The sequence below is a fragment of the Diaphorina citri genome, unplaced genomic scaffold, assembly GCF_000475195.1.
Source record: "Diaphorina citri unplaced genomic scaffold, Diaci psyllid genome assembly version 1.1 scaffold639, whole genome shotgun sequence".
Taxonomy (NCBI): Eukaryota; Metazoa; Arthropoda; class Insecta; order Hemiptera; family Psyllidae; genus Diaphorina; species Diaphorina citri.
The window spans coordinates 1-13,420 of NW_007378072.1; the positions used below are offsets into that span (position 1 = coordinate 1).

The 13,420-nt window shown below is 38.1% G+C and overlaps 3 protein-coding genes across 4 annotated transcripts in view; 2 read left to right on the top strand and 1 right to left on the bottom strand.

Moving 5' to 3' along the window:
• Positions 1-47: 47 nt before the first annotated feature.
• On the bottom strand, positions 48-3,414 carry LOC103510738 (heat shock protein 83-like). Of its 2 annotated transcripts, none has more exons than XM_026824722.1 (2): positions 1,917-3,414; positions 48-607 (listed from the first exon to the last, which is right to left on the bottom strand). In XM_026824722.1, the coding sequence occupies exon 1, from the start codon at positions 3,031-3,033 to the stop codon at positions 1,945-1,947; it is 1,089 nt and encodes a 362-aa protein (XP_026680523.1). In that variant the 5' UTR covers positions 3,034-3,414; the 3' UTR covers positions 48-607; positions 1,917-1,944. The 2 variants fall into 2 exon arrangements, with proteins under 2 accessions (XP_026680523.1, XP_026680524.1); XM_026824723.1 differs by having other exon boundaries at positions 48-593; positions 1,903-3,414.
• A 732-nt stretch (positions 3,415-4,146) lies between these two features.
• On the top strand, positions 4,147-5,107 carry LOC103510739 (phosphomevalonate kinase). The gene is made up of 2 exons (XM_026824724.1): positions 4,147-4,321; positions 4,807-5,107. The coding sequence occupies exons 1-2, from the start codon at positions 4,147-4,149 to the stop codon at positions 4,959-4,961; spliced, it is 330 nt and encodes a 109-aa protein (XP_026680525.1). The 3' UTR covers positions 4,962-5,107.
• Positions 5,108-9,632: 4,525 nt separating this feature from the next.
• The window catches only part of LOC103510741 (alkyldihydroxyacetonephosphate synthase-like), a 15,350-nt gene continuing 11,562 nt past the window's right edge, over positions 9,633-13,420 (top strand). The window contains exons 1-3 of the mRNA XM_017444706.2: positions 9,633-9,654; positions 9,854-10,006; positions 11,256-11,407. Coding sequence (XP_017300195.2) covers positions 9,633-9,654; positions 9,854-10,006; positions 11,256-11,407 — 327 coding nt within the window. The remainder of the gene's footprint in view (positions 9,655-9,853; positions 10,007-11,255; positions 11,408-13,420) is intronic.

The following is a 13,420-nucleotide window of genomic DNA, read 5'->3' on the forward strand; positions in this document are numbered from 1 at the left end:
AAAAAAAACCGATAATAATCCAAAAATAAAAACTAAAATTCATAGGATTTTAATTGAATTTTAAATGTCCACAATCGTGTATTTGCATAGGGAAAGGTCAATAGATACAGATAAAAAAGGGGGAAATGATCTTCGTTTTCTATTCTTAAGCTGTGTCTATACATAGTCCACGGTCGTCGATTGAGGACAAGTCCAAGTTCCTGAACCCCTTATTATTGTTAACTTGGAGTTCGTAGGAAGTATTGAAACACTAGAAAACTGAGATGCATAACTGGGACATGTTGTATTGCAATAGCAAATGGAATTTTTATTAGATCACCAAACAAGATAGGAAAATATTTTAAACGAATGACAAACGTGGGGAGAAATAAAAAAAATCAAAATAATGAGATCAGTCTAAAAGTCTAAAAAATAATTAAGGGAGGCAACTTAGGTTAAGAAAAGAGTTTGGCAAAGGACTTATCAATATTTTCCTTAAAAATAATAGTTTCTCTTGCTAGAGTTACTTGGAGCATAAAAAGTTAATTTGGATGTAAAAATTAGAGTAGAGTTCAATATTAAACATATGTGTCTAAAAGAACAAAGAATTAAACATACAAAAAGAAAGGAAAAGTTAAGGGACTATTAATTATTTTTTTTTTTTAAAAAAAAAAAAAAAAAAAAAAAGGATTGATAGAGGGAACTGTAACTGCTAAGGTTTTATCATCCCAAAATCAAAGAGAAGGAAGACAGTATAGGAGAAAACCAGCCATTCTGATACCAAGCCTTATCCATTCAGGATAAAATCCACACCAGGTGGGAATCAAACCCATGAACTAGCACTTACAAGGCAGACACTCTACCCTCCAAGGTAACTAGGCTGGCTACTCACAAATGGAGCAGTTGCAAATGGGTAAAAATTATAAATAAATGGTTGATTCCCATGTAAAAAGTTAAGAAAATCCAAATCTGAGGTCAAAACCCCCCAAAAAATAACTATAAAAGGTCAAAAATTCAATTTTCGTTTTCTGTTCTAATTAAAAGCTCAAATATGTGTGACGTCAGACTTTACGCAGTTGTTTTTCTTTTGTCCGTTAGGTAGCGCCACTATGCAAGTGCACTAGCAGAGGAGCAGAAAGAACTGTGCAGAAACATATGCAAACAAACACATTGATGCATTGCCTGCAAGGGAGCTTTGCTCGGGACATTATTTTGATGTGACGTCATTGCCTACGGGAGCGTATGCTGTGACATCAAAGTTCACAATTTACCGGCTTTTTTTAATCGATTTATCTCGGTAGGTACCTATTTAGAAGTCATAGAAGAAAAAGAAAAATTTCATTGGTTCTCATTTTTCCTGCTCTATGAAACATCACCCAAGTAAGCGCAACTTATCTATTAATGGTGAATCATTAGTACTGACTACTGAGTATATAAGGATCTGTGCCTAACTACCTCATGGATTTGAGTGCATACCAGTGTTTTCCCTACAGAAATAGGGTTTCCAGACGTCCGGGTTTTCCCGGACATGTCCGGGTTTTTACATGTTTGTCCGGCGTCCGGGGGGATTTTTGAAAATTTGGGAAATGTCCGGGTTTTTGATAATAAGATAAGACTCCAATAATATTAAAAAGTTTTTTTTTTTTTCATAACCTTGAGTAATAATTACTTATTAATTAAAAAATGTGTACAAAAATAGTGTACCTATACTTATACTTAGAGCTTGACAAGATGTTTTTTTTTTTTTATTCTCTGTATATGTAGATGGTACCTTTTACCTAGAAATGCCTACAATTTATACATAGGTTGACAATTATTCGTCATGTGTATTTTACATGACTAATGATTGTCTTTACAGTACCTATGGACATTCGTTAGAGTTCAATATTAAACATATCTGTCTAAAAGTACAAAGAATTAAACATACAAAAAGAAAGGAAAAGTTAAGGGAAGAGGGAGAGGGGTTTAATCCACTTCTTCCATCCTAGAAGCATCCTCAGCTTCTCCTTCAGCCACAGGAATATCTCCCGCCTTGACATCATCACCAGTAGCTACTTCATCCTCATCCTCTATACCCAGACCTAGCTTTATCATGCGATGTATACGAGCAGCATGGACTTGGGGTTCTTCCAGAGTGAATCCAGATGACAGGAGAGAGGTTTCAAAGAGAAGATTGACTAGATCCTTGACAGCCTTATCGTTCTTATCAGCATCTGCTTTCTGTCGCAATGTCTCCACAATGGAATGGTCGGGATTGATCTCGAGATGTTTCTTAGCGGCCATGTAGCCCATGGTAGACGTGTCTCTGAGTGCTTGTGCCTTCATGATACGCTCCATGTTAGCAGTCCAGCCATACTGAGAGGTGACAATACAGCAGGGAGAGTCTACCAGACGGTTTGACACAATCACCTTCTCCACCTTCTTGTCCAGGATATCCTTCATCACCTTGCACAGGTTCTCAAACTTCACCTTGTCCTCCTCTCTCTTCTTCTTCTCCTCTTCATCCTCAGGAAGCTCCAAGCCTTCCTTGGTCACAGACACCAGGGTTTTACCATCGTAATCTTTCAACTGTTGTACAACATACTCATCAATGGGTTCTGTCATGTAGATCACCTCAAAGCCTCGCTTCTTCACTCTCTCAACAAACGAAGAGTTGGCCACTTGATCCTTTGTCTCTCCGGTAATGTAATAGATCTGCTTCTGATTTTCCTTCATCCGAGCCACATAGTCTTTCAACGAGGCCACTTCATCCCCACTGGCAGAGGTTTGGTATCTCAGGAGGTCTGACAGCTTCTTTCTGTTTTGACTATCCTCATGAATACCAAGCTTCAAGTTCTTGGAGAATTGTTCGTAGAATTTCTTGTAGTTCTCAGAATCTTCTGAAAGTTCTTCAAACAGTTCCAAACATTTCTTCACCAGATTCTTGCGGATCACCTTGAGGATTTTGTTCTGCTGTAACATTTCTCTTGAGATGTTCAGAGGTAGATCTTCACTATCCACAACACCACGGATAAAGTTCAGATACTCTGGGATCAGATCTTCACAGTTATCCATGATGAACACACGTCTTACGTATAACTTGATGTTGTTCTTCTTCTTTTTGTTTTCAAACAGATCAAATGGTGCTCGCTTGGGTGTAAACAGGAGTGCTTTGAATTCAAGTTGTCCTTCAACAGAGAAATGTTTGACAGCTAGATGTTCTTCCCAGTCATTGGTTAAACTCTTATAGAATTCTCCATATTCCTCCTGACTAATATCATCTGGGTTTCTTGTCCAAAGAGGTTTGGTTTTGTTTAGTTCTTCATCCTCTGTGTACTTTTCCTTGATTGTCTTCTTTTTCCTTTCCTTCTCTGGTTTATCAGCATCTGCATCTTCACCTTCATCTTCTAGTTTGGGAGTTTTGTCTTCCTCTTTCTCTTCTTCCTTCTTCTCTTCCTCCTCATCCTCACTCAGTTCCTTTTCTCTTTCCTTCTCTACCAGGAGCTTGATGGGATAACCATTGAAAGAAAATTTTGTAATTAAAAAAAATAATAATAATAATAAATAATTAAAAATAAAAATGATGTTTCACTGCTGTTTTTATTTTGTAGCAATGAAAAAACTGCTACATTAGACTAATGTGGTCTTTGTCCATCTGATGAGTCCCTTGTCCTTCATCTGATGGGCTAGAAGAGACACACTCTGCCAAGAGGTTGAGAGTTGTCGGGTTTAATAGTGAAGGATCCTCCGGCTGAAGACTCCCAGATGTATTGCTCATCATCATTGTGCTTGGATGTCACTGTCACTTTGTCAGCAACCAGATATGCAGAGTAGAATCCGTTCATCTGATAGGCTAGAAGAGACACAAAAATCTGAGTGCAAGGCAGTGCACCAGGCCCAAAATTTGTTTCATTGCAAAAAAAAAAATTGTTGAGAAACACTCATCTTTTAAACCAAATAAAATTCCATTCCCATTTAGTTCCTTAACTTTTTCTTGATGATGGGCATCAAACCCAAGACCTCCTGCATTGGAAGCAAGCATATTGCCACTGAACTAACCATCTCAGTAATTATTCATAAGCCACAACAAGGAAAAAAAAAGGTTCCATTTTGTGTCAATGCTCATTTGTGACAGCTATAAAGGTAGCAAGTTTCCACTGACATGACTTCTGACAACCATCTCTCCTAATGGCTGTTAATTTTCTCTCCCCAGCCAATGGCAAGCCTGTGTGGATAGTCAGTGATATGAGAAGGAAGTCTGATCTGGCATGGTTTCAACAGCATTACTCTGGTGTATGCAGAACAGTGAGAATTGTCTGTGAAGATGCTATAAGAGTGCAGAGAGGATGGGTTTTCACACAAGGTGAGATTTGGTGATTTATTTCAACTTAGGATGGATTTCATCAATATTTTTTCAGCCCATAGAAGGCATGTTAAGCTAACAGCCTGTTAAGTTCCATTTGAATTTTATAGGCTTAACAAGGCTGTTAAGCTAACGGGGCAGTCAGGGGCTAAAAAGTAGGTTGGTGAAACCCTTCCTCAGTCATTTAAGATTTATTCCTCTCCTCTTCCTCCTCCTTTTCTTCACTCTAGGCTTGCACACTGGAGGTTCTAGGTTTGATTCCTGGCAGAGTCAAAGAGCTTGAAATATGCCCTCAATAATTCATGAGGTAAAAGTCGTTTTCAAATGTCGGGATCTTGGCCATTAGGTCATTCTCTCAGTGTATGACATGATGAAATTGCTACCCAGGGGCCTTTTGTGGATTAAAGATTCCACAGAAGCAAGCAATGATTACCCCCCCCCCCTCCCCCGATGAGGTAAAAGTCTTATGATGATTTTATCTCCAGGTATTGATGATGCAGAAACGGAGTGTGATCTGGACGAACTTCCCATATCAGACTGGACATCGCTTGTTAAGAATAATGGAACCTTGCAAGATATCAGTGACCAGCTGCAAGATATTGTCAACACAGCTACCAACTGTATAAACTCTACTAGCTGATTTGTGAAAACCACTAGTTGAATTCTCAACAGAGGAATGGGAAAAAACAACGTACTGCTTCGGAGGTGTAGTGGTTAACGCGTTGGACTTCGAATCTAGAGGTTGGTGGTTCGAGATCTCAAGTCTTGTTATACACGGGTATGGACATGCTATCATACATACCTCTTGGAGCTAGCTTTGTAAGCCCAAGGTTCGCGGGTTCAATTCCCGCTCGGGGCGGATTTTATCGAATTGTCCTGAAGATAGCAGCTCGTGTAGGGTGAGGTTGTAGGCGGTCACTCGTCCAAGTACTAACCACGTTGATCGTTGCTTAAACTTCAGCATAATACGAAATTCGTACAGAAAATTTTACTCTCTTGCTATTTGCCAAAAAATATTTAATATGATTAATATTATTATTTTTATTTATTTTATATATTACTGTGTATATAGGTGTTTTTCTTTATATTGAGGATAGGTACCACATATTATTTATTATTATTATTATTATTATTTATTATTATTATTATTATTATTATTATTATTATTATTATTATATTATTATTATTATTATTATTATTATTTATTTTTTATTTTGTAGCAATGGAACAACTGCTACATTAGACGCATGTGGTCTGTGTCGTAGCATGCCCATCCCGTAGTATGCCTCTCATCTCTCATCAGATGGGCGAGAAGAGACACAATACTTCCCATTTATAGGTGCTGGGTCAACACGAGAACACCAGAAAGTAACCCGTTGAAATATTTGCAATCGAAATACGAGTACAAATTTTTGTCGATGGTGGGATTCGAACCCTGGACCTTCTGCATGGCAAGCAAGCGCGTTACCACTGGACCAACCGTGCCCCCAGTTTTTTTTTCGTATGATGACGTACTTAAAAGCCACATAATCGAATACAACTCTGTTCTCCTCCCTGTTTATAGTCCCACAGTTAGACACTAGTTCTCTGTTTAACGTCCCCTAGCCGGACAAGTAGGTACTTAATAGATGGTAGGTATTACCTTGAAGTAATGCCACGCTTTGTTGGGGCAGTGTATAGCATCCCATATTAATTCTAGGTACCTACTACTTATGTAGGTATACTGAACACGAGTAGGTACTTAAATAGATATGTAGGTTTTGCGAAGGTCTCTGACCCCAGGCATCAAATCTGAGACATCACTATCGTTAATAGAACACACGTGCCTTCACGGTCTGATGAATCTTTATTAAACACTATTAATAAAAAATCATTATTATTACTATTAATAAAGAAATATTATTATTCAAAGGCGGTCCCTCATAAATTTTTTATTTCGCTATCTGTTGAGCGAATTGTTCTGATTATTATTACTAGCACAGTAGAACATCGATTATTTCAACTCTCTATTATTTCAACTCCAAAATCCATTGTTTTTTTTCTATATTGCAAAGGATATCCTATCTTATCAGAGGAAAAGATCATAGAAAGTGAACATTTCAACCTGGATCATTTCAACTACCCCCGGTCCCAATTACAGTTGAAATAATCGATGTTCTACTATATTATTATCATTATTCACTGTAGAACATCGATTATTTCAACTCTCTATTATTTCAACTCCAAAATCCATTGTTTTTTTTCTATATTGCAAAGGATATCCTATCAGTCCTATCTTATTAGAGGAAAAGATCATAGAAAGTGAACATTTCAACCTGGATCATTTCAACTACCCCCGGTCTCAATTACAGTTGAAATAATCGATGTTCTACTATATTATTATTATCACTATTAAAAGGCGGTCCCTTATTAATTTTTTATTTCGCTATCTATATGGGCAAATTGTTCTGATATCTACTCATCAAACGAATGTAAGTAGGTTACCTAGGTTAGTGAGGGCACTTGGTGTACTACGTCTGTGTACGTTGTAGAGATAAGGGGCGCGGGATTATAAATAAATCGCGAGTATAATGGGTGTCAAAAAAAAAGTTACATGAAATGGAAGGTTGTTCCCACTTAGAAGTTTTATCCAATTTTTCCGAATCTCGTAGGCAATGTAAATAAAAATGAGAGTGTTCCTGGGAACACCCTGCGTAGTGACTCACGACACGCTTTTTTTCGAAGGAAAAGTGGGAATAGGTAGGCCTTAACGTGGTTAAATTTCTGGCCCGGGCTAACTTTATCCTAAAGTTTAAATAGATAGGTACTACCTAGTATAATAGAAAGTAAAAAAGAACTTCAAGTTTTCAAGACAAGTAAAAAAGTCGAGTTTTGTATTCCATTTGTTTTCTGATATTTTGACACCTTGTATATTTAAAATTAATGGAGCAGTTGCAAATGGGTAAAAATTATAAATAAATGGTCGATTCCTATGTAAAAAGTGGGGAAAAATCCAAATCTGAGGTCAAAACTCCGAAAAAATAACTGTAAAAGTACAAAAATTCAATTTTTATTTTCCGTTCTAATGAAAGCGTTCAAATATGTGTGACGTCGGACTTTACGCAGTGGGTTTCTACCTTTACCTACATTCTGCAGATACCTATTCTAATATACACACGTACATAGGAAAGTAGGTGTAAATTTACATCTCTGTAGAGAAGTACTCATCAGTTTGTAGGTAATAATAATATTGTGATAAATAATGACAATATTAAAATAGGGCGTGATTATTGCCTAAGGCAATCTCTGCCATCAAACCCTTACAACTACCACTTAGTAGTGTCTTGAGAGTTACACATATACAAAAAAAAAAGAGGGAGGAGAAGGAAGAAGAAGAAGGAGAAGAAGAAGAAAAAAATAATAGAAAGTAAAAGAGGAAGAAGAAGAAGAAGAAGAAGAAGAAGAAGAAGAAGAAGAAGAGAGTGAACCTACAAAGTATCATTTGCTTCATTGATTTTCAAGGTACATAGGGTAGGTACATAGGAAAAATGTACTAAAGCTAGGTAGTGTAAGTACATAACACCTCTGGTGTAGGTAGTTAGGTACATAACACCTCTGGACCCATGTACATTCTATAGGTACTTCAGTAGGTACTTGTGTCTAGATATCTAGGTTCCGTTGATAGCTGTTATCAAGTTTGTTTGCAGTACTAACCGAGATTTTAAACGCCGCTACACGTTGGTCTGGTCCCAATAAGAAGCCCCGTTTAACGGTTCTTGATAGTTTGTGTTTTTCTTGATTTAGATAAATTTCCGATTTCAAATATTTGATAGGTAAAATTGATAATGTAAAAATAGATAAAGCCTTTTCCTTTTATGGTATATCATTTAATAGTAAATAATAGTAGTCGAATTCTCGGCGGGTGTCACTGTAATATGCCTTTTAACAGGATTCCTAGATTCGTATTAGCTTAACCCGCCTTTTGGGGCTGTGGCCTTTATACCTATGAAGCCTCAGAGTGGGCTTTTTGTGGGATTTTACCGGCTATGAGATTTTAACGAGATTTCACAAGTGGGAGATTTTTCAATTTCTTTAAAAAAAGAAGTACATAATTCATTACGAGTTTTAAAGGATGTGCTTTTTTGGAATTTAACTTTTTCAAATCCCGACTTGCCTTTTTGTTTGTTAGCTATAGTTAGCTGGGAGAGTAGTGCGTCTGCCTTGTAAGCGCTAGGTCGCGGGTTCGATTTCCGCGGCAGATTTTATCCTAAACAGATAAGGTTCGTTCTCGGAACGACTGGCTTTCTCGTATCCTGTCTTCCTTCTCTCTTCGCTTTCGGCATGATAAGGCCGTAGCAGCTACAGTTCCCTCTATCAAACCTCTTGAAAAAAATCTCCTATCCCAGGACATTATCAATTTTACCTATCAAATATTTGAAATCGGAAATTTATCTAAATCAAGAAAAACACAAACTATCAAGAACCGTTAAAAGGGGCTTCTTATTCGGACCAGACTAACGTGTAGCGGCGTTTAAAATCTCGGTTAGTACTGCAAACAAACTTGATAACGGCTATCAACGAAACCTAGATATCTAAACACAAGTACCTACTGAAGTACCTATAGAATGTACATGGGTCCAGAGGTATCTTATTGGGACCAGACCAACGTGTAGCGGCGTTTAAAATCTCGGTTAGTACTGCAAACAAACTTGATAACAGCTATCAACGGAACCTAGATATCTAGACACAAGTACTTACTGAAGTACCTATAGAATGTACATGGGTCCAGAGGTGTTATGTACCTAACTACCTACACCAGAGGTGTTATGTACTTACACTTACACTACCTAGCTTTAGTACATTTTTCCTATGTACCTACCCTATGTACCTTGAAAATCAATGAAGCAAATGGGACACTGCCCGTATAATCTAGCCCTCCAGAGGTGTTATGTACCTAACTACCTACACCAGAGGTGTTATGTACTTACACTACCTAGCTTTAGTACATTTTTCCTATGTACCTACCCTATGTACCTTGAAAATCAATGAAGCAAATGATACTTTGTAGGTTCACTCTCTTCTTCTTCTTCTTCTTCTTCTTCTTCTTCTTCTTCTTCTTCTCCTCCTTCTTCTTCTTCTTCTTCTTCTTCTTCTCCTCCTTCTTCTTCTTCTTCCTTCTCCTCCCTATTTTTTTTTTGTATATGTGTAACTCTCAAGACACTACTAAGTGGTAGTTGTAAGGGTTTGATGGCAGAGATTGCCTTAGGCAATAATCACGCCCTATTTTAATATTGTCATTATTTATCACAATATTATTATTACCTACAAACTGATGAGTACTTCTCTACAGAGATGTAAATTTACACCTACTTTCCTATGTACGTGTGTATATTAGAATAGGTATCTGCAGAATGTAGGTAAAGGTAGAAACCCACTGCGTAAAGTCCGACGTCACACATATTTGAACGCTTTCATTAGAACGGAAAATAAAAATTGAATTTTTGTACTTCCCACCAATTTTTTTTTTTTTTTTTTTTTTTTGTCTCCTTACAGCTGTCCTGTCCCTTCTCGAGGACACAGGTGTTAGTTTGTCCACGGAGGGAGAAGACAGGCTCTACCGCTCACATGGTCAAACCAACACCGAGATCTATCAGCTGAAATATACGTCAATTATGAAACGAATGCCGGATGTGGTCATGTGGCCAGGTATGTACTACATAGAATAGAAACACACATGAGTTTGATAGAGAGAGCTATAACTGCTAAGGTCTTATAGCTATATATTTTTTTTTCAAGAGGTTTGATAGAGGGAGCTATAACTGCTAAGATCTTGACAGTTAAAGTTCCCTTTATCAAACCTCTAAGAAGAAAGAAGAAAATAATAATCAAGACGCGGCCACAACGACGCGACGACCGTAGACCATAGAGCCTCGCGAGACCATCGCAGGAAAAAATACTCAGCTCAATTTATTGCTTTTCTGCGAGGGTCAGTACTACGGTCAAGGCTCCGTTGAGGACACTTCTAATCATTAGAATACATAGTCCTGTCATCTGGATTCACTCTGGAGGAACCCCAAGTCCATGCTGCTCGTATACATCGCATGATAAAGCTAGGTCTGGGTATAGAGGATGAGGATGAAGTAGCTACTGGTGATGATGTCAAGGCGGGAGATATTCCTGTGGCTGAAGGAGAAGCTGAGGATGCTTCTAGGATGGAAGAAGTGGATTAAACCCCTCTCCCTCTTCCCTTAACTTTTCCTTTCTTTTTGTATGTTTAATTCTTTGTACTTTTAGACAGAATTTATTGCTTTTCTGCGAGGGTCAGTACTACGGTCAAGGCTCCGTTGAGGACACTTCTAATCATTAGAATACATAGTTTTTTTTTTTCTCTTGGGTCGGTACTAGGCAAGGCAAGGGTCGATGGTCGGTTCTCCGTTGTGGACGCAGCGACGCACTCTGTTCTATTCATAATAGAATAGAAACTCTTCTTCTTCTTCTTCTTCTTCTTCTTCTTCTTCTTCTTCTTCTTCTTCTTCTTCTTCTTCTTCTTCGCCTTTTCTCGTATTTAGACGGGGTTGGCGTTTTTCGTCAGCCCTCAAAATCAGCCCTAGGGTGATCGCTTTTGGGTTGACATTTGATTTTGGCTACAAAATTTGATGAGTGGATGCCCTTCGCACTCAACCTTCGCTAATTCATTAGCAAGGGAAATTCAGGCTGGCATGCTCCCTGTTTAAAGTCCCCCGGCGAGACTAGGCTGGTCTGATACCTGTTTAATCAGTAAATTGTCCCTCAGCCAGGCAATTTTCATAGGAACTCGATATTGGTGTATTTCAGAATCCACGGAGGACGTGGAGAAGGTGGTACAAGTGGCACACGATCACAATCTGGTGGTTAATCAGTAAATTGTCCCTCAGCCAGGCAATTTTCATAGGAACTCGATATTGGTGTATTACAGAATCCACGGAGGACGTGGAGAAGGTGGTACAAGTGGCACACGATCACAATCTGGTGATCATACCGTTTGGTGGAGGTACCAATGTGACCGGGGCCGTAGCATGTCCCGAGAACGAATTGAGAACGATTATATCTCTCGACACCTCGCAAATGGTGAGTAAAAAATTGTACGTTTTTGTTTTCTTTTTTTCAGCAATCACCCTAGTTAGGGTTGATTGAGAGGCTGATGAAAAACGTCGACCCCCGTCTGTACACGGGATAAGACGAAGAAGGTCAGTTGAGGAGTATTTCACCGCCGTTTTTATTTTGTAGCAATTCAACAACTGCTACATTAGACGCGTGAGGTTTGTATGGTAACCTGCTGTTACCATCTGACTTGTGATGGAAAAATAAATAAACCTGCTTAAACCCTCGTAAAACACTGCTTTTAGACGGCCTTCGTAATCTTTATCGTCGTTTACGGATTTTCACCCAAGTGTAAAAGTAGGGTGAAATTAGTGTTTGTTTTACCTTCGAGTGCTATTACCATCTGACTCGTGATGGAAAATTAGGTACACTGTTTATTTATTTTATTTGCTTAAAATCTTGATGTAGCTATTAGCCGTAAGTATATTTTATTATTGTACTGAGAAAAAAAAAAAGACGCAAGTAAAAAAGAAGAAAAATAGGTGTACTTCCCCTTGAACAAAATGAGTGTAATATGCATACCAGCATCTTGAGAAAAACACCGCGCAATCACGATCAGATAACCTGCTTAAGCGCTTGCAAAACACTACTACTAGACAGCCTACCAGCTATGTCTGCCCGGGCCGTCATTTTTACGTTCGTGTACGGGTTGTACACTCAAGTGTAAAAGGAGGGTGAAATCAGTGTTTTACTGTCGAGTGCTGTTACCATCATCTGACTTGTGATAGAAGAAAATTGGAACTCATGTCCTGCGATCATTTTTGTCCATAAGTTATTTTCACATAATAATAATAATAATAATAATAATAATATGTAGGTACCTATCCTCAATATAAAGAAAAACACCTATATACACAGTAATATATAAAATAAATAAAAATAATAATATTAATCATATTAAATATTTTTTGGCAAATAGCAAGAGTAAAATTCTGTACGAATTTCGTATTATGCTGAAGTTAAGCAACGATCAACGTGGTTAGTACTTGGACGAGTGACCGCCTACAACCTCACCCTACACGAGCTGCTATCTTCAGGACAATTCGATAAAATCCGCCCCGAGCGGGAATTGAACCCGCGAACTTGGGCTTACAAAGCTAGCTCCAAGAGGTATGTATGATAGCATGTCCATACCGTGTATAACAAGACTTGAGATCTCGAACCACCAACCTCTAGATTCGAAGTCCAACGCGTTAACCACTACACCTCCGAAGCAGTACGTTGTTTTTCCCATTCCTCTGTTGAGAATTCAACTAGTGGTTTTCACAAATCAGCTAGTAGAGTTTATACAGTTGGTAGCTGTGTTGACAATATCTTGCAGCTGGTCACTGATATCTTGCAAGGTTCCATTATTCTTAACCCATGTAAATACAAGGGAATAGACCATAGGGGAAGAAGATCACATCAGTAGGTATTGAGAGTAGTCAGTACATAGTTACCTACCTAATAGACAGATTTCGCAACGCATTTTTTTTTGGGGATCGTTACGATGCTCGACGAGTTTTGGTTTCTGCGCATGACACACATTATGGGGTTTTGAACACGGGGATCGGAGTTCAAACCAAAACACGATGTTTTGGCTTGAACATGGGGATTTTTTTTCGTAATTTCGTATTACGAAAATGAAATTTCCATGTTAGAAACGCGCGTAAATTTAAATTCTTTTTGAATAGATCACGGTTATTTTACATTTTTGAAGGGGAAATTAATTTTGACTGAAATTTTTTGATGTAGGTAGGTATCTTAATTAATTCAGAAATTAATTAAAAACAAAAACATAGCAAAAAACTCATTTTTACTTTCCTTATCCTATAGGAAGGAAAGTAATGTAATCGGGTCAAAATTTCGATGGTCAGTTTTTAGTGCCAAAACACGTTTTGAGGTCCCTAGAGCCTAAATCCAAAGTTTCAGCCATTGGTCCGTGGGTGTGTCTGTGTGTCTGTCTGTCTGTCTGTCTGTAAACAAAATATCTCGAAAACG

Excerpts from the sequence above, each read along its gene's own strand:
- LOC103510738 (XM_026824722.1), bottom strand. The coding sequence starts at position 3,033 with ATGGATAACTGTGAAGATCTGATCCCAGAGTATCTGAACTTTATCCGT.
- LOC103510739 (XM_026824724.1), top strand. The coding sequence starts at position 4,147 with ATGGCTGTTAATTTTCTCTCCCCAGCCAATGGCAAGCCTGTGTGGATA. Across the intron at positions 4,322-4,806 it reads AGGATGGGTTTTCACACAAG|GTATTGATGATGCAGAAACG; the intron begins GTGAGATTTGGT and ends TTTTATCTCCAG.